General features: G+C 48.0%; 1 protein-coding gene across 3 annotated transcripts in view; it reads left to right on the top strand.

Moving 5' to 3' along the window:
• Nucleotides 1–218: 218 nt before the first annotated feature.
• Nucleotides 219–19,161, top strand: part of Kiaa1549 (KIAA1549 ortholog) — a 151,125-nt gene continuing 132,182 nt past the window's right edge. For 2 of the 3 annotated variants that reach the window (XM_087205903.1, XM_087205902.1), the window contains exon 1: nt 221–466. In XM_087205903.1, coding sequence (XP_087062029.1) covers nt 343–466 — 124 coding nt within the window. In that variant the 5' untranslated portion in view covers nt 221–342. Of the gene's footprint in view, nt 467–19,161 lie in introns of all 3 variants that reach the window. The other variant, XR_015449117.1, reaches the window with a different exon arrangement.

The raw sequence follows: 19,161 nt of genomic DNA, 5'->3' as shown, positions 1-19,161 counted from the left end.
GGCCCCGCAGCCCGGCGCCGCACACCTGCCGCCCCGCCGGCCCTGCTTGCTGCCCCCGCTCCGGGAGGCAGAGGCGGAGGCGGAGGCGGAGGCTGGGAGGCGGGGGCCCCGCGGGCGGCTGGCGCCGGGCGGCCGGGAGGGGGTGCTCGCCGCCCCGCGCCGGGCCGCGCGTTGCCGGGCAGCGGCTCCAAGGCTCCGAGGGGGCGGAGCGGCCGGCCCGGTTCCGGCCCCCACTCGCCGCGCGCCTCTCGGGCGCCCCGTCCCCGCCGAGCCCTGAGCCGCCCGGGTTGAGCGCGCCGCTGAGCCGAGGCCGGGCCGGGGCGCGGCCGGGACCGCGGGGCCATGGAGCCGAAGCCCCGCGCCGGGGTCGCGCCTCTTCCCGGGCCTCCCGCCCTTCGCCGCCCCCGGCTGCTGCTCCCCGGCCTGTGGCTGCTGCTGCTGGCCAGGCCGGCCTCGTGCGCCCCAGGTAAGCCCTACGGGACCTCCCTGCCTCTGCCGCTGGTTGCTTTCCAGCCCAGCTCTCCCCGCCCAGCGTCTTTTATTCTCCACGGCTCCCCTCGCCCTGCTTTCTGGAGATGGTTTTCCCATTCTTCTTGGGCCCAGCAAATAAAGGCATGGAGGAGAGGAATAAATGAAAGGAAAAGGAGGGAGCGGATTCTGGCCAGCGTTGCCAGCGGTCTGCAGAGCCACCTTCCCGTGGACCCTGGAGCCCGAGGCGGGTCTGGGGCTTCGGCTCAGAATGTGCCTCGATTTTCCTGCAGCGTGCGGGCCCTTGGGTTGTCTGTGCATGGCCAGATGGATGTGGCGTGCCGAGTGTTTTGGGGGTACTTGATTGTCCGGGCGAAGGGGTCCTTTCGCGGTGGGCTTTGAGACAGCATTGCCTGGCCCTGAGCCCCCAGCGTCCTCCAGATGCAGGCGGGACGGCCGGGTTCCCCAGTGCGCCGGGACACAAAGAACATTCAAAGAAAATCTCTTGGAAAGCGCACTGGCCGTGGGTCTTTCCAGGGAAACCGCTATTGATATTACTTCAGCAGAGGCATTATTAGTACGTTGCAGTGTGAAAATATTTTGATTCTTAAGAGTCAGGGCATGAAAGGAGTGAGGGTTTTTATCATAGATGCAGTTTAGGGACTGTTCATCGGCATGGAGCTCAGAGGCAGGATTTATGAAGAAGCATGTGGGTGGGTTTTGTTTGTTGAGGAAATGATGGGATTCATATTGCATCTCTGTCCTGTTTATTTGTCCACCCGGAGCATACACACGGGCTGGCCTGGAGACCCTGTCTCAGTGGACACACTCACCGCTCGCCTGTGATGGCCCCAGACGCACACACTGGACCACTTTGTGGGTGGAAAAAGGAAGGTGGAAGAGCAGTTAGGGTGGGGAGCAGCTGCACACAGAACACAGGAAGCTGGAGAGCCACTCAGAATCCTCCCTTCTCGTGGGAGCGGGCCAGAGGACTGCCAAGTGGCTTTACATGGAGGTGGAACACATTTGAAGGTGGCCCTTGGGCCTGATTGTTAGCACTGGAACCACTGTCATGCAGGGGACCGTACAATGGGAGCCCAGGAGGGGACTTTAGGGATGACAGAATGGACTATGCTGGTTGCTAAAGGGGAAACTGAGGTAGAGAAGTGACTTGCTCAAGGTCACAGGCTGGTCTGTGCTGAAGCATCGCTTTACTACATCCCCTATTCTGGACGCACAGACAAGTCCCCACCTGAAGCCTCCACAAAGATGTCATCTAATTGGGTGGAATGCTGCCACAGGGAGCCACACTGGAGCTGGAGTTGACAGAGCAGGTCTCTTTGAGGCAGCATACAGCTAGTGCGGACAATGTTGGCCAACCTAGCACCTCCGGTCTCAGTCCCACCCGGGTGAGCTACAAGCTGGTGTGTTCAGAAGAGGAGGGATGATCCTGAAGTGTGCTCTTGGCTTTCATCAATAAGGAAAGTCCAGGGCCGGGGATTTAGCTCAGTGGTTCTGCCACTTGCCTTGAAAGAGCAAGGACCCGAGTTCGACCCCCAGTACCAAAAAAAAAAAAGGAAAGTCCATTCTGCAATCTCAGATATTTAGGAGGCTGAGATGCTCGTGGATTCCTCTGTCATGGAACACAGCAAATGAACTGTTTACATTTGCCAAGGAGTGTCCTGTGTGCTGAGTGCTAGATTTTATGTATGGAAAGCAGTCATATTAGGAGTTAGGAGTCACTAGCCCCATTTTACAGAAGAGGAGTCTGAGGCTTCAGGAGTTTCTGTGGAGTTGGTCCAGATTTTGATACACTAAGCCTGGAGCCTCTGCAGCTTCTCCACCCACATATGTGACCACCTGGATGTTCTACAGAAGTGGGAATACAAGCTCTTCTGATAAATTGAAACTTGACTGGTCGGGGATTTAGCTCAGTGGTTTTACCACCTGCTGTGCAAGTGCAAGGACCCGAGTTCAATCCCTGGTACCAGAAGAAACAAAACAAAACAAAAACTTGACTGGACCTGTCCTAACTCATACTCTCTTTTTGTAGTATTCAGGATGGAACCCAGGCCCTTTGCACTTAGCTACATAGCCCTTTAAAAGAAATTTTTTTGGGGGCCATACTGGGGATCGAACTCAGGACCTTGCACTTGCAAGGCAGGCGTGGTGCTGCTGAGCTAAATTCCCTGACCCTTTGTTTGTTTTTGAGACAGTGTCTTGGTATGTAGTCCAGCCTGGCCTCAAACTCTCTGTGATCCTCCTGCCTTAGTGTCCTGAGTGCTGGGATTACAGGCGTGCACCACTATATCTGGCAATCCTTTTAAAATTTCTAATTCTTGAGACAAGATCTCACTAAGTCGACAAATTGCCTGGCTAGGCTCAAATTTGTGATCTTCCTGCCTCAGCCTTTCAGAGTGCTGGGATTACAGATGTGCACCCCCATACTTGGTTATTTTCTCTTCCTTAGAAGCCCTTTTCTGCTTTGCCTTTATCCACAATCAAATATTTAACCTGGAGATGTGAGATTATCTTTCCATTGTAGAGCTGATGTCATGCAAGCAGAGATGCCACCACTTCACTGATTTGTGGTTTGGGCCCCTGGTTTGCACAGTGAGGCCTGTCCTGGGTAGTGGATGAGGAACTCAAGCAGTGTTGGAAGGTGGCGTGGCTCAGTCCTGTCCTGGGCTGCCCTGTCTGTCCTCTGTCTCTTCAGCAGGAGTTAGTAGAGTCTACTTTCCAGACAGTCCCCTTATTGCAACCTTTAGTTAAATTTCTATGTTGTATTGATTTCTTGTCTATTTTTATTCCATTCAGCATTTTGAATGTGCTCTTTCTTTCCTTTTTTTTTTTTTTTTTTAAAAAAAAACGTTTACAAGTTTGGTCTTGACTGTTCACTGTTGTGGAAGCAACTTGCAGTACTTTGGACTTTGTTTTGGATGTGGTGCTTTTAGGCAGCCAGCCATCCACAATGTAACAAGAGAGAATAGTGTCCATTCCATCAACTTGTTCAGAGCGAAGTCTCTTTAAAAATCAGTCATCATGAAATTGATAGCTCTGCAGAATTTGGAAATTACTGCAAGGTATGGAGAAAAGTTATCCATAACCCAGAGCACATAACTCTGAAAATAGTCTTTTTTTGGTTAACATTAAAAAAGAATCAAGTTATATGCACCATTATATTTACTACTTTTTCACTCTATATTTAATTTAAGCATTTCCCTATTTATTACATATTATTAGACAACAATTTCTATGCCAACCATTTAATGACTTTTCTTTTGGTACTGGGGATTGAGCTCAGGACCTTGCGCTTGTGAGGCAGGCATGGTGCCACTGAGCTAAATCCTCAGCCCATTTAATGACTTTTTATTTCTAGCTTTTTGGATCTGTTATAAATAATGCTGTGATGAATAGCTACATAGATTGGACTGTATTTTTTCTATGTGTATGGGTCTTTTAAAATACATATTTGTGGGCTGGAGATTTACCTCAGTGGTTCCGCCGCCTGCCTTGCAAGTGCAAGGACCTGAGTTCGATCCCTGGTACCGAAAAAACCCCAACAAAACAAATAAAATACATATTTGTAGGAGGGGAGTGAGGATGGGATTAAATTGTCAGGCTCACCGGATGGATTTCTGCATGCTTTGTTCAGAGTGTTGGGCGCCTAGTAGGTGTCAAGATGTCGTTGTTCAGTTTTTTGAAACCTGTATTGCTGAACCCTTGGGGTTTATGCAGTTGCCTTCCATCATTGTCCGCATTGAATATTATTTTTAAAATCTTGTGAAATGAATTGGTAATACATTGTTTTAATTTGTACCTTTTTATTACTTTAGCATTGAATAGTTTTAATTTTGTGTTTGTATTCTGTGAATTTTCTGGGTTTTTTGTTCATTTGTCAGTTACAGTATATGTGTATATATAGTTAAATCTTTATATAGTATATGGATAGCAGCCATTGCTCCTTCTATTTGTTATATTTTTGTCCTTTCCAGTGGATTTTAAATTTTACATAATTTTGAAGTATAGAAGTTTTTGGTTATTTTGATTAGCAAAACCTGCTGTTTAGTTTTTCTTTTTATAATTTTTTTCATTGCATTTGTGCTTATGTCGTGTTAAATTTTTATTCTTTGTGTATTGTTCTCTTATTGGCCATTTTGAGGTGAGTATTTATTATACTTTGTGAGTGCTTTAGTATCCCATAAAAAAAGACTTAGATACTGTTCAGAAAGTATGGTCTGCAGACCTTCTGCATCAGCACCTTTTGGGCCTGGGGGTGCTTGTTAAGAACTTAGATTCCTGGGTCTCACCGGTACCCTAAAGTTTCCTAAATTCGAGTCTTTGGTAGTAGTTCCTGAGGAGTTTTCATTTGAACAAGTTCACAGCTCATTTTTAGGCACTTTATAATTTAGAGCTGTTGATCTAGATACTGTAAACTCAGTTACCTGAAACTCAAGAGTATTTTGGAGCTGCACCTTTAATATCTTGTCATTGTCTTTTCACTGTTTGAGCAGTGGATATACGTTCACTCTATTGAGGTCATTTTGGTTTTCTCCCATTGGCTGGAACTTCTTTGGGTTGTGAGTGGAAAGGCCCAGGGCACTTCAGTCCTCCCTCCTGGCCCCTGGGCACAGCTGCTGCAGTCCTTACTAGGAAGTGCCTCCTCCCCAGGTTTGGAAACAGCACCTGCCAGGGAGTTGTTAAAAGTGCCGAGGGACAGGAGCCAGGGTTTTCTATCAGCGCCCTGGGTGATAGAGGCAGCTAATTACTGTTGTGGTAATTACACTAGGTGGATTTTCTCAGATAGGAAGATGCTGTTCTAGCTGATCTCATCTATTTTCAAGTTGTGACCACCCACTTTTCATCTGGCACTCATGGTGTGCGCTCTAGCAGCAGGACTTGTTGGATGGTGAATTAGAAAACCTGAGTGTGCACATTTCCACCCGTAACTTATTCTGTGGCATGGACAGGTTGCTTTATCCTGGATTTCCCCAGTAGTGTGAGAGGGAGTAAGTGAGATAGCTGATTCCCTTTTGGCCTTTATGTAGGGCCCCCAGCTTGAGTACCTAAGGATACAGTTGCTATGGGCAGCAGTGTCCTCTTTCTAGAGGATTTTTGTGACGTTGCTTTGCCCGATGAATGTTCTAGGCCGATGGCTTCCTGAAGACAATTTATTCTTGCCATTGAATTCCACTCTTCTTTTAAAAATCCTTGTCACTTCTTCCTTCCTGTGTCTCCACCCCAGCATCCTTTGTCTTCAGTCTTCTTTTTTTTCTCTTTCTCTCTTCTTTTTCCCCCATCTCTCTTTTTTTGTTTTTTGGTACCGGGGATCTAACTTGGGTCCTTGTGCTTTCGAGACAGGCGGTGGAACTGCTGAGCTAAATCCCTGGCCCCCAGTTTTTTTTTGGTACCAGGGATTGAACTTGGGTCCTTGTGCTTGCGAGGCAGGCAGCTGAACCACTGAGCTAAATCCCCGGCTCTCTCCCATCTCTTTTGATAATGCTTTAGGTGAGTCAGTGCTGTGACTTCTAGCTTTAGGCATTACTTCTCGGTAGTGAAATGCTAACATTGCTGTCCTCAGTGTGGTCCACACACCTGATCATCATCACTGCCTGCAAGCTAGAAAATGAGACTCCCAGACCCCACTCTGGACTTTCTGAATCAGGATGTGCATTTGACAGGATCCCTGGGTGATATCACATGCATAACTCAAGTTGAAGCACTAGACCTCCATTTCCAGCCTTTTGGGACTCAGCAGAGTTAGGTACAGGAGCCTGGGTTGGCCAGGACTAACTCTGGAGCTAACCCAGATGCTCAGAGACATGGAGCTTCACCCACCTTTGGGACAGAACCAGTGAGAATAGTATGCAGGAGCCCTACTCCATTGGAGCAGGCAACTTCAGAACTGAACGTTTCTCTAGACCTGGCCTGATTTTTAGTCTCTGTACTCATTATGAACATCTGGCTGGTTAGGGTACTGAAATATTCCATGCCTGTTTGTAAACACACACTAGACTGAACATCCCCTTCCCCATCTCCCATCCTTCCCAGCTTCCCCAAGATCCAGCAAGGGAAGGGCCAGTGCTCATCACAGCGGCTTCATCAAGCACTGATAAAAGCTGTTCTAACAGCTGTGCAGTGATAGCGTATTGTAGTTTTCATTTGCATTTCTCTAACCATTAGTGGTGCTGAATGTTTCCCCATGCACCTCTTGGTCATTTGTGTGTCTTTTTGTCCTTTGCCTATCAACACATAGTGGCACCTTTTCTATTCACCGGTGCTCATTTCTACCTGCTGTTAATTGGGCTATCTTGTCCATTCATCCATTCATTCATCCACCCCAGGTTGAGCACTTCAAAATGTTTGTCACATGGTGTTTTTGATGGTACCTGAAGTTCTAGACATGGAAGACATGACTGAGGGTGGGCGCATAGAGCTGGGGGGAACTCATTCAGGACAAGCCCCAGGAGGCTCACATTAAGGAGCAGGGAAGCAAAAAGGAGTCCCTAAATGACATCAACCACTGTGACGAAAGTGTTGTGAAAGCCAGTGGCTGGGGAGACCTTTACATGGGGGTGACCCACCATGTCAGCTGCTGTTCTGCCAAACTCTTTGGCCCCTCCCCTTCCCCTGAGGATGCAACCCAAGGCCTTGTGCGCATTAGGTGAGACCACTACCAAAATCCTGTTTCTTGAAGGATGTCCCAAGGGCCACCTGATCAACATCACCTTCTGGTCAAGATCGATCTACTGACACCTGAGGATTTGCATTTTTGTAGTGTTCAACAGGCACCTTAAGTTATTCCTATGCATGGAGAGATTTGGTACTTCCTGTAGGCCAGTGGTGGCAAACCTATGGCACATGTGCCACAGCCAGCTGTTTGTTATCTTTGAAAGCTCTAAAAGGTTCACCATCACTGCTATAGTATATTGCTAGTGGCATGGGATTCATTTAAGTTTTGAAACATTATAGATTTAGTCATGTGTATAGGCTTCAAGAGTGAATCAGTAGAGACAGTGGCTGAAAGTTTAAGAGTAAAGTCACTGATGGGTGATTTATCAAAAGCAGGGAGTTAATGCGGGCATCAGGATCGCATAAGAAGGGGCAGGGAGAGATGATATTGGGAGAAGGAATTGGAGGGCACTGGTTGGGGGTGTAGTCTAAGGTGGTGGGAGGTGGTGGCAGTGCCAGGCGCAGGGCATGTGACTGCGTCCTGCAGTACTTGACGTTCTAGGTGGCTGGGCACAGGTGAGTGAGGGACTAGCTTGACTCAGGGTTGGGGAATCATAGAGGCCATGGGACAAACTGGCGGGAATTGAGAGAGCTGTCAAGAGATGCTCTGGATGGCACTGTGTGGGGTCCAGGCTGAAGGAGGAAGGAAGTAATGATGGGAGAAGGACTGGGAGAAAGCAGGCCCAGGTGAGACCCTGGGCAGGTGTGTGAGGAGGGAGGAGGAAGAGGGCTGGAGGGATAGGTATGCTGGTGTTTGAGCTTTCAGAGGTGGATCCTCTCTGGTTTTGGTCTTGGGTAATGAACAAGGCAGGGTCAACAGGATCTTCCCAGCAAGAGGGGTAAGGGGTGGGTGTGGACTCTGAGTTCTGCAACCAGATGGTGGTCTAGCAGCAGACGGTGGTCCCTAGTGGTGGGTTTGCAATGGCAGATGTGGCCCTGAGGAGATCCCTAAGTGTCCAGACCTTCAGAGGGTTGGTGGCCACTGACTGGGGCGTCATGTGTGCTTAAGGAAGAAAGAACAGTAGTGAGCTAGGGATGGTCAAGGGAACCGTGGCAAGGTGGAGGCCCCTGTGCAGGGAGGAAAGGCAGTCTGGTGGGGCTGGAGGAGACAGATGTTGCTGGAAGGGGAGGCAGGAGGTGTTTCTTGGGTTTGGAAGGGGTGGGATCCAGGCAGGAGTGGAGGGGTTCATATAGAAAGGAGGAAGACAGAAGAGACACAGTGGCGTGTTCCGGGGCCAGTGCATTGAGGATCAGTGACTGTTGTGGAGAGCGGTTGGGAGGGGAATTGGGAGCTGGAGTGATCACAGCTGGTTTCCAGAGGAGAGTGAGGAGAGGAGGCGACTCGGGGAGTGGCACCAGCCCAGTTGGAGTTGGGAAGTTGGTCTTGGTAGCAGGCCAGGGGCCGCTGTGCTTGCCCCTCTAGCAGCCTTGCATGGCCCAGAGCCTTGCTGAAAAACGAGCCGGCGACAGTGGTCCTGGTTGTCCAGGGCAATCATTTGGAACCTGTCCTCTGCTTGGCTGCTTTGTTCTTGGGCCTCTTGTTTGGGCCTGTGTAAGGAGCCCTTCATCACTGAGTAAGCTGGGCACTGGGATTAACTTTGGAGCCAGACAGTCTGAAGGGCTGCTTTAAAGTGCTGGGTACATGCGGCTGGGAGCTTGCAAAGTAGGGAGCCTGAAACGTACAAAACAAAGATGTTACAGAGCCGGCTTAGGGTGACGGGGGTGTGGTAGGGTGGGGTGGGGTGGGGTGGATGGGGAAGACTGGCAAAGCTTAGAAGACAGGTGCGAGCTGGTGGAAGTGGTTAGGGCTTTGCCATTGCTAGTATGGTCCCTAGACACGCATCTCCAAGAATTTATCAGGAGGGGAGATGCGCAGGCCCCTCCCCAGCTCTTCTGGATGAATTTTGCCTTTAAAAACTCTCTAGGTGAGGTGTAGTAGACACATTAAGTTTTGAGAAACTCTGGTCTCAGCAGTTTCTCCTTGATTGAGGTTTGGTGCGTTTCAAAGAGTTCGGCTACTATCAAATGAGTGGAGAGCCCTTAACTTGTGAAAATCCAGCCCAGATTTCAAGTGAGAAAACTGAGTATGGGTGCAGAAGCAGACTCAGAGCTGGGCTGGTGTCCGGCTCGATGTGCTTGAATTGCTGCTCCTGCTCTGAGTTCCCTCACAGAGCTGAGCTTGTCTGTGGCCTCTGGTCTGGTCCTGCTGTCCCTGAGCTGATTTTGGCAGCATGCAGAGTGGTTAGCAACCAAGGATTATGGGGACACCCAGGCATCCAGGAAGCGAGCAGGTGTCCCTTCATGGGCCAAGGGATAAGAGGACGTGGTCTGGCCATGGAGAGGGAAATGTACCTTAAAAAGGAAGGAGATTCTGATGCATGCCAAACACGGATGGACCTTGAGGACATTGTGCTGAGTGACATACGCCATTGTAAAGGACACATGGTGTATGTTTCTACTTCCAGGAGTGCTGGAGAGGAGGTGGAGAGGTGCTTAGTGGTACAGAGTTTCATTTCGTCAAGGTGAAGAGTTCAGGAGATCGGTTGTACAACAGTGTGGATGTATTCACCACTACCGAGTTGTGTGCTTAAGAGATGGTACATTTTATGTTTCTTTAATCACAATTGTTTGCAAAAACAACAACTGGTGGGCTGGGAACCAGCTGGCAGGGTAGCAGGAATGATCATCAGGGGAGCCGGGAGCCTCGGGGGGTCTGGGTGCAGGGCAGCAGCGTAGCACTGGTGTTGGCCTTGGACCTGGTGGGGGAGGCAGGTGACAGGCTGGGATGGAGGGACACTTGGCAGAGGGCACAGGCCAGGTCTGAGCGCGTGGGGCGTGGGCAGGTTAGCAACTGATGGCCAGAACAGGGGCCACAATAGTTGCCTTTGGCTCCGTGGCACCAACAACGATGTCCGGGCCTTTGCACCCGAGCACTGCCTTTCCCTCTCCTTGTGGGGCCTCACCTTGCCTCAGTCCTTGCATTGTTGAGGGATTTCTTTTTTTCCTCCTGGACAGACCTTTGCTGGAGACTGGGCCAGGAAAGACAGTGGAGAAAGGGGAAAAGAGGTTGGAGTTTACAACCAGAGTCCAAGTACAGGATGAGCAGTTGGTCTTTCTGTTTTGGAGGCCTGGGTCTTGCTTGGTTGCTCAGGCTGGCCTTGAACTCCTGGGTGCAAGTGATCGTCTCGCCTCAGCCTCCTTAGTTGAGCAAAGTCTGAAGAATTTGTAGAATCAGATTCTTCTTCCTACCCCTTAGAATTGGGCTTTTAAATATTTGTACGCGTTTTTGATGGTCACAATCACTTGCTTGTTTTTTCCTGGTTATAAAAATGGTACGCATTCATTGTAGTAATTAGTACTGGCTGTTCTCCATGTCTAGAATATTCTATCTCAGATTTTATCTACACGGCTCCTCCCTTTCCTTCAGGTCTCTGGTCACATTTCATATTAGCAGGCATTCCCTAGTCCTGTTTTTACAAAGTAGGAACAACCTCCACCATTCCTAAGGTCCTGTCCACTTTGTTTTCCCCCAGAACACTGGTTGTGGCCTTACCTGTGCTCTCTGTCTGCTTGTTCTCTGTCTCCCTCCGCTAGCCTGTTGGCTCCAGCAGCGCCAGCTTTATCTGTTTTCCTTGATGCCGTTTGCCCATTTATGCAGCCAATCTTCCCCAAATCCCACCCTGTGCTGGGCCCTTGGGGTACACCCGCGAGCAGAGTTGACTCTGCGGTATTTTATGAGGTGTAGGTGCCAGGAGGAGACAGAGCAGAGAAGCTGTGTGGGACTGAGGGTTTGCAGTTGTTTTTTTTTTTTGGTATCAGGGATCGAACTTGGGACCTTGCACTTTTGAGGCAGGCAGTGGAACCACTGAGCTAAATCCCTGGCCGAGGGTTTGCAGTTTTAATCTGGGCGGCTAAGGAGCCCCATTGAGAGGTGGCTGTGTTAATTTTCTAGGGCTTCCTTAACAAAGCACCACCAGGAATGGCTTATGAGACAAGTTGCTATCTCCTAGTTCTTTGGTCTGAGGCACGACCTTGCTCCCACTGAAGGGAGGGGAGGGTTGAGTCTGGTCCTCTCTGGGCTTCTGGAGCTCCTGGTATGTGGCAGGGATGAGGTTTCCTCCTGGTGTGTGGCAGCTTAAATTTTCCCCTTTTATAAGGACAGTCCCATGGGATGAGGGGTCCGCCTTACTTCTGTACAGCCCCACCCTAACTCAGATGCCATGGCCCTTTTTCCACATAAGGCCATATTCTGAGGCTCTCGGGGTTAGGACTTCACACAACAGTTGGGTTTAGCCTCAAACCATGACCTCTAAACTAAGATTTGAAGGAGTTAAGGGGGTGAGCCTACTAGGTATTTGGAGGAACAGCGTTCCCAGCAGCGGGGGGTGCAGGATGATAGGAGGGTTTCTATTAGGGTGATGCAGTGAGACTAAAAATGTGAAGGAATTCACATGGTACAGAAAAGGTATAAAATTGAAAGCAAAAATCACCTCAAATCCTACCACTGAGCGGTAACTGCTGTGACATTTTGTCGCCTCCCTTTTCAGACTTTTCACACATATGCGTGTATATCCACATGCATGCCCACAAATTGAGAGTATTGGATTCTGGAAGTTGTTTGGCGGCTCGCTTTTTTTCCCCTTCACACTTTGTCACGGAGTCTTTATGTTGTCAGGAAATAGAGATCCACATCGTGTTTTCATTGGATGCTCTGTACCTCATTTAGCTAGTTCCCCGTTAGTGGATGATACTTGCTTTGCTTTCGACTTTTGCTGCAAGAACATCCTTGCAAACACATCTTTCCACACTTTTCTAATTATTTCCATAGGATAAAGTCCCAGATATAGAATTGCTGGACTAGGCGGGATGCAGATCTTAAATTTTGATATATTTTGCCAAATTGCTTTTTAGAAAGGTTTGAAGCGATCTATATTCTTTCTAGCAATGAATCAGAGTGCCAGTTTTGCTTCCACCTGCTGTAATGTTGCCTGTTACTGATTTTTATTGTCTTTGCCAAGCTCATAGGTGAGAAATATCTCCTTAACTGTGGGATTTCTTTGATCGTTGAATGGCATTTGCACCTTCGATTGAGCTCCCCTTTCCACTTCTTTCTCTGCCTTTTCTACAGGCATCTCAGGGATGATTTGGGAAGAAAAACACTCCCACAAGGATAGAGTCCAAGCATGTGCCATGCGCCAAACGTTGGGTGAGGCGTGGTGTCTCTAGTTTATTCTGTACAACAACTCTATGACATAGGTTTCACCATGATGCCCATTTTACCTATGAAGAAAATAAAGCCCAGAGAGGTGCACTAGCTTTGCTTACCACCACACAGCTAGTATGAGTTCTCCTGACTCAGGGCAGATGTGTGCACCCCCACCCAGGGCTCCTCTGGTCTGGGGTAGAGGGGGAGTCTGTTATCTGTGCCATAAAATTGTTTCACCGAGCTCTGTGGACAGTCACAGTGGGAGCTGTCTGTGGCCCTTGGCCAGACACCTGCCTAAGGCAGAAGTGTGGACTGAAGTCACACCCAGTGTGGCCCAAGCTTTGGTTAAAAGAAATGAACAAAGAGGGCTTCCAGAGCTCCAGCATTGTCAGTGGGCAGGTGTCATTTTGTCTTAAACATTTTACGCTTGATCTTAGCCAAAAGGCCGAGAAGCGATGTCTTAAACATTTTAAAAATAAGAATTTCAAGAAGTTAAAATTTGGGCCAGGCATTTAGCACAGTGGCACCATGCCTACCTCACAAGCCCAAGGTCCTGAGTTCACTCCCCAGTACCAGAAAAAAAAAAAAGTTAAAATTCATGCTGTGAGCCATGTCTTAATTACTTTTCTTGTTGCTGGGACAAATACCTACACCCAAAGTTAAGGGAGGAAAGGTTTATTTAGCTCACAGTTTGTAGAGGTTTCAGTCCATACTTGGCTGGCACCAAGGCAGGGTGGCATGGCAGACAGGCATTGCAGAGGAGAAACAGTTCATGGTGGGCAGAAGGTAGCAAAGCAAGCAAGGGATGACCAACCACATCTCTTTCTATCCCTTATATCCGATCCAGGCTACTTAGGGTGGGTAGCACTCACACCCTTCATCCTGGTGCCCTTGATCCTAGCATTGCACCATAAATCAGTCCCAGAGTTGTACACTCTAGATCCAGCCACCTCTGAAAAGCCCCACCTAGGCTTTGAGGGGACATCTAGACACAAGCCATGTTCCATTTCCTGCACTAGAGAGGGTAATATTCTTTGTAATACTGCATGACATTTTCTTACCGAATTTCCTCCTTTACCATATCCTGCATTATATCCTTGTGGTTTTGATAACATTTCTGCTTTGTTTTGATGGTACTGTTTCTCTGTGCTTTGTTCTTGACATGAAAGTGTGTGGTTGTAATATATCTTCTTTGTTAATAAATTAGCGTGTGCCACTCGTTTAAAATCAATTGCTCATTAATGTTGAAATTTTGGTGGGAGGAAGTTAATGCCTCCCATAAGTATCTTGTTCAAAATCCAGCCCATGCAACAAGCAGTCCTGATTCACCTGCTTTCTATGCCCTGGAGCTTTCTTGGTTCTTTTTTTTTTTTTTGTACCAGGGATTGAACTTGGGTCCTTGCGCTTGCACAGCAGGCGGTGAAACCACTGAGCTAAATTCCCGGCCCCCTTGGTTCTTTATAAAACATGATGTATTAATGCTGTGAGTTCTTGCCTGGATCTGGTGTTAAAGTTCAGTCTTCTGAATAATTTCCAGAAGTCTTAAATCTGCCCCATGCTGGTTTTTTTCATTGCAGCTTATCTTGACTTGAGTCATTGACAACCTCCTGGTTCCTGTGTGCCCTCTTCCCATGCAGTGCTCAGCTTCCCATAAGAGAACAGGATTTGCCTATAGGATGCATACTCCATCAGGCAGGATAAAGGACTGATGTCGCAGGAACAATGCCCGAATCACAGTGGCTTCCGTTCAGCCAGTGGCTTCTGACTCGCCCACGCTGGTCTTTCCGGTCACCTTCCTTGTACCTTTTGCATTTTGTCTTGGCCTGGGAATTGTGCTTACCTGGATCCATTGTTTTGTTCTTCCATCTTGGTCTTGCATTATCCAGTGGCAGGATATGTGCTGCAGGCAGACACTTGTGTGGAGCTCCCGTGAATGGATCATTCAGCTGACGTTTGTTTTAATTTTTAAAGAATTTTTTTGAGACAGGGCCTTGTCACGTAGTTCAAACTGGTCTTGAACTCACTATGTAGCCCAGGTTGGCCTCGAACTTTTGGCGAATCTTCTGCCTCAGCCTCCCAATGACTAGGAATACAGGTGGGCACCACCAAGCCTGGCAAGCTGACATTTGTTGAGTGCTCCCTACCCTGTGCTGAGCACTGTGCTAGATGTTGGGAGGCTGAGATAAGCGTGGTACTGCAGGAACTGTGTGCCAGCTCATCCAGCACTATGCCGGCTGCTATGGTAGGGGCTGCAGGGCAGGAGTAACTGTGGTAGAGGTAGGATCAGAAAACTTGGAGCAATACTTTGGTTTAAGAGGGATTGTAAGCTAGAACTTTCTGTTAGTGCCAAAGCAGAACATGGCTTCTGTTATTTATTTCTGCCTAACAAATGACCCCCAAACTGAATGACTTAAAACAATAATGATTTATTATTTCTCATGATTCCATGGGTCAGGAATTTGGGCCTGCTCCATGAAATGTGGCTGGGGTTTCTCTCACCAGGCTGTGTCGGGCTGGGCCCAGCATTGGGCTGTGAGGCCTGAGGCGGTTCCCTTCACGTCTAGTGTCTTGGGTTTCCCCACATCTCAGTGATCCCAGGGAAAATGGCTTCCTTTTGGGCAGCTGGCTTCCAAGGGAGATGAAGCAGAAGTTGCTAATCCTCTTCAGATCATGGGCTTGACAGTTTTTGAAGGAAACAATGAGCAGGGGGTGGTGGCAAAGGACTGTAATCCCAGCACTTGGGAGGCTAAGGCAGGAGGATCTCTGTAAATTCGAGGTCAGCCTGAATTACATGGCAAGACCCTGTCTCAAAACACAACACAACAAAACAAAACAAAATGAAAGGAAAGAAGCAACAAGAACATTACCTCTGCTGCATTCTGTCAGTCACAGCAAATCACAAAGCCCTCCGGATTAGGAAGTGGGGAGGGAATAGGAGCTACCCACGGATGGGTGGAGGAGCATGCACTTGTGATTTGATGATGGTCACTTTTAGAGATTGGCTACCACAGGCACAGAATAATTAAAGATATTAGAAAGATTCCACTACCGGAGAAAGTTCTTAGAGGGAGAAATGATAGCAGTAGGCGTAGCAATAGCTAACTGAAATGGGACACACACTTAGCATATGCCAAGCATTCCCCTAGGCACTTAACTCACATTAATTATATCAAGTCACTTACTCCTGAAGACAGCCCTGTTGATCAGATGCAATTAGTAACCCCACACAGATGAGGAAACTGATAGACAGGGGAGACGAAGTAAGTCGCCTTAGTACACACAGCTTGTGGCATAGAGAGGAGGGGTGAGACCACAGAGTGCCCTGGTCAGGAGGAATAGTGCTTCTTTCATTGGCACAGGGGAAGGAGGGAGTGATGGGTACAGGTGTGGGCGGATACAGGTAAGGGGGTGGAGGAGGCTGCTGTTGCGGAAGTGGACATCCAGTAGCCTCTGTTTTCCTTTTGGTCATCACTTTGGGGCTGGGACAGGTTGCAGTCTGTGGTTCATAATTCTAGTGTTTGAGACTTATGGAAGAAGGAATAGAATAGGAAGCTAGAGAAGGATTGTTGGGTGTCTGCGGCCTGGGAGAGGCACCTCCCTTGGCCTCTGGGGGGTTCAGCTGCAGGGTTCAGCAGCCCTGTGCCAGGGAGAGAAGGTGATAATGGGGCTGATCCACAGCGTTCCTGCAGCCCAGGGCAAGAGTCTGATGGAGTTGTTTTCTATCTAGCCACTAGGATCATCTGTGTGTCATAAGGTTTTCTCCAGGAGCCCCCTAAAAGCAGCATTTTCATTATACATGGGGGGAAAAAAAGCACCAGGAGTCTCCCTGCCTGGACACCCCAGACTTTTTTTTGACCTTTTATTATTCAAGGTACTCTTGAAGCTTCAAGTCTTGAAGTCTTTTCTAATTGTTTATGGTCATGATTTGTGGTAGTCTTTTATTTTTAGTGTTTGGTTAATTGTCATGAGGAAAGGAATTGATTTTATAATATGCACCTGATTTTTAAAATAGTATTAAGGTTGTTTTGTTAAAAAATTACACACGAGAACTCTTGGCCACAATGCAAAAGCAAATCTGTATCTTCTGAGTTGTGGGATGTGTGCACCTGCCTGAACAGGATAGTTCCCGAGCCATCTAGTTTGCTTGGATTATCTTGGGTTGTGGCTGAGGGATCCTGGGGAAGCATCTGCTGTCCACTGTAAGGATGAAACCTATCTCTCCAGGCTGGGGAGAGGAGTCACTGATGTGGGAAAGTAGAACAACAGCAAGACACCGAGCTGGGGGAGAGAAGTAGGGTTTGAAATGACAATTGCAGGCACTACTGTCATGGAAAGTATGTGAGAGACTGTTAAATAGCTCTTAAATCATAGAGTTTTACAGCTGGAAAGTTATGTCAAATTCATATATGTATATGTATCAGTTTCTACTTTTGTGGCTCTGACAAGATGCCCCAGGGCCTGCAGCCTCAGGATTCAGCTGTAAGAGTTGAAAACAGTTCCATTAGGGCCTAGCTAACTGGAGAATTGCAACCTTTTTATTATTCTAAGATTAAAATTATGGAGAGAAATCTGGAATTGAGAAAGGTCCTTATCCCGTGGCCAGGAGGGAGTGGGCATCTTAAGTGACATTGGTACCTCGATCATGTGCTGTGGGGGAGGGAGTATTCCCCAGAGCAAGGCCAGGGCAGGGTGGCAGGCAGGTGTGTATTCCCATGGCCTGTAGGTCACATGTTCACTGTGCGGTCAGCACATGGACATGTGGACAGCCTAGTCATAGGTATCATGCATGCATCCAGAGCGTGACATTCACAGAGGAACATACATTCTCAAGAGAAGTATAAATTGCAAAGACACAGGAAAACATAAGGAAGTATGGACTGGGGCCTGGGAGTGGGGCTGGGTGTGGAGCACTTACCTAGCATGTGCAGGGTCCTGGCTTCCATCCCCAACACTGAAGACAAAAATAGGGTGTGAACAAGGCTGTGTTTTTTTTTTTTTTTTTTGGTACTGGGGATCAAACTCTGGTCCTTGTGCTTGTGAGACAGGTGGAGGAACCACTGAGCTAAATCCCTGGCCCACAAAGCTATGGGTTAATAGCAGTGTATATAGAGATGCCCATGTAGTTATACAAGATCATGCATGCATAGTAACTGCAGACTCATTGACTCAACCGAATGTGTGGGTGCTTGGACAGGAAGGAAGGCTGAGAATAAGAGGATGGATCAAGGAGAAAGAATAGGGGGACAATAGAGGCCATGAGGTGCCAGCAAATGACCATGGGACACCACTTGTGCTCACAGTTCCATGCTTTGACACAGTAGTTGCCTGGGATTGCAGCGGGGTTTGGGTTCTGCTTGTGTTCTTCCTGAGGGGCCCCCTGGCTATGGGTCTTGCCATCATGTTCACTAAGTTCGTCTGATCAGGACAATGTGATGTCGCAGATGGTGGCATCTCTGATTTATTCAGTCTTCATTTTCCTCTGTCTGCATGGATGGGTGGAACAGCCTCTTCTGCCTTTTCTGTTGCATTTCTCGTCTCTTCTCTTCCATGCTTCTCTGGACGTAAGGCTGTTTCTCACAGAGAGAACTCTGTTTTATGCCTGTGTGCTTCGCACATACTGTTTCTTCTTCTCACAACACCCTTTCTCCTCCTCATTTTCCCAAATCTACTCCTCCCTCAAAATCTCAGCCCATGTGCCGCCTCCTCCAGGAAGGCCTCCCAGAATGGTCTAGAGGCCTCTGTCCATGTGCACCCGTCATAGTGCTGACTGCTGTGTTACAGTTGTTCCTAGCTAGATCAGAAACTTCTTGAGCGCTGGAGATCTCACCTTCTTCATTTCATGTCCTCACCAGCCAGCACTGTGTCTGGCTCAGAGTGGGTCCTCCATGAACACTTGGGGAAGTGTTAAATGGATGAGTGAAGGGAGGAATGGTCCTGGGAATGAACGACTGAATGGTTAAATGACTCCATGAACCATGGAATGAACCAGAACAAGCAATGACTTGGTGATGAATTCAGGGTGGCTGTGGCTTCTTCCTGGACCTGTAATAGGCATTGTAAAGCGGGGCTCCCATTGTCTGCCACTGTCTCTTGCCTGCTTTCTCCTCCTGACTCCTTCTTTAGAGCCCTGTTCACAGCAGCTTTTTTTCTTTAGATCTTGGTCACTCTCTTGGTTTCAGGAGTCACCTTCACATATTTGGATCTCAAAGCTACATCTTTTCCCTAGACTTAGCTGAGGAATGCAATACCCTGTGGGAGATTAGCAGTCATTCTAACCGATCAGCACTGAACAAGCACCCCTGCCTGTTGATTCTTTCTGTTGAGATGAAAAAATTTATAAAGTCTATGACTATAAATGTTACTCATTTATAGATACTTTGAATAACATGGAAATGTAGTTAGAAGAGAATAACCATCTTTATTTCTACCACCCAGCAGTATGAGGTATGATAAAAAACTATGGTGAGTATTTAAATTAAAAGTTTAAAAAGGTTTCACAGAAAATACATGTTGCCATTACTTTCTCTTTTTTTTTTTTTTGGTAACTGGGGATTGAACTCTGGTCCTTGTGCTTTCGAGGCAGGTGGTGGAACCACTGAGCTAAATCCCAGGTCCCTGCCATTAATTTCTCTTCAAAATACTCCCTCTTGCTTTGACCACACTTATCCCATTGTTCTGGCCACTTTCTAAAGCAGTTCTGGAAATTCTCTTTCACGAGTGTCTCTTTGTGGCTGTCAATGTCCTGAATCAATCCA

Source organism: Heterocephalus glaber, unplaced genomic scaffold (assembly GCF_053883595.1).
Source record: "Heterocephalus glaber isolate CG9 unplaced genomic scaffold, H.glaber_assembly_v1.0 deba00000621, whole genome shotgun sequence".
Taxonomy (NCBI): domain Eukaryota; kingdom Metazoa; phylum Chordata; class Mammalia; order Rodentia; family Bathyergidae; genus Heterocephalus; species Heterocephalus glaber.
The sequence above is the reverse complement of the archived record's forward strand: the minus strand, read 5'-3'. Positions and strand labels throughout refer to the sequence as shown.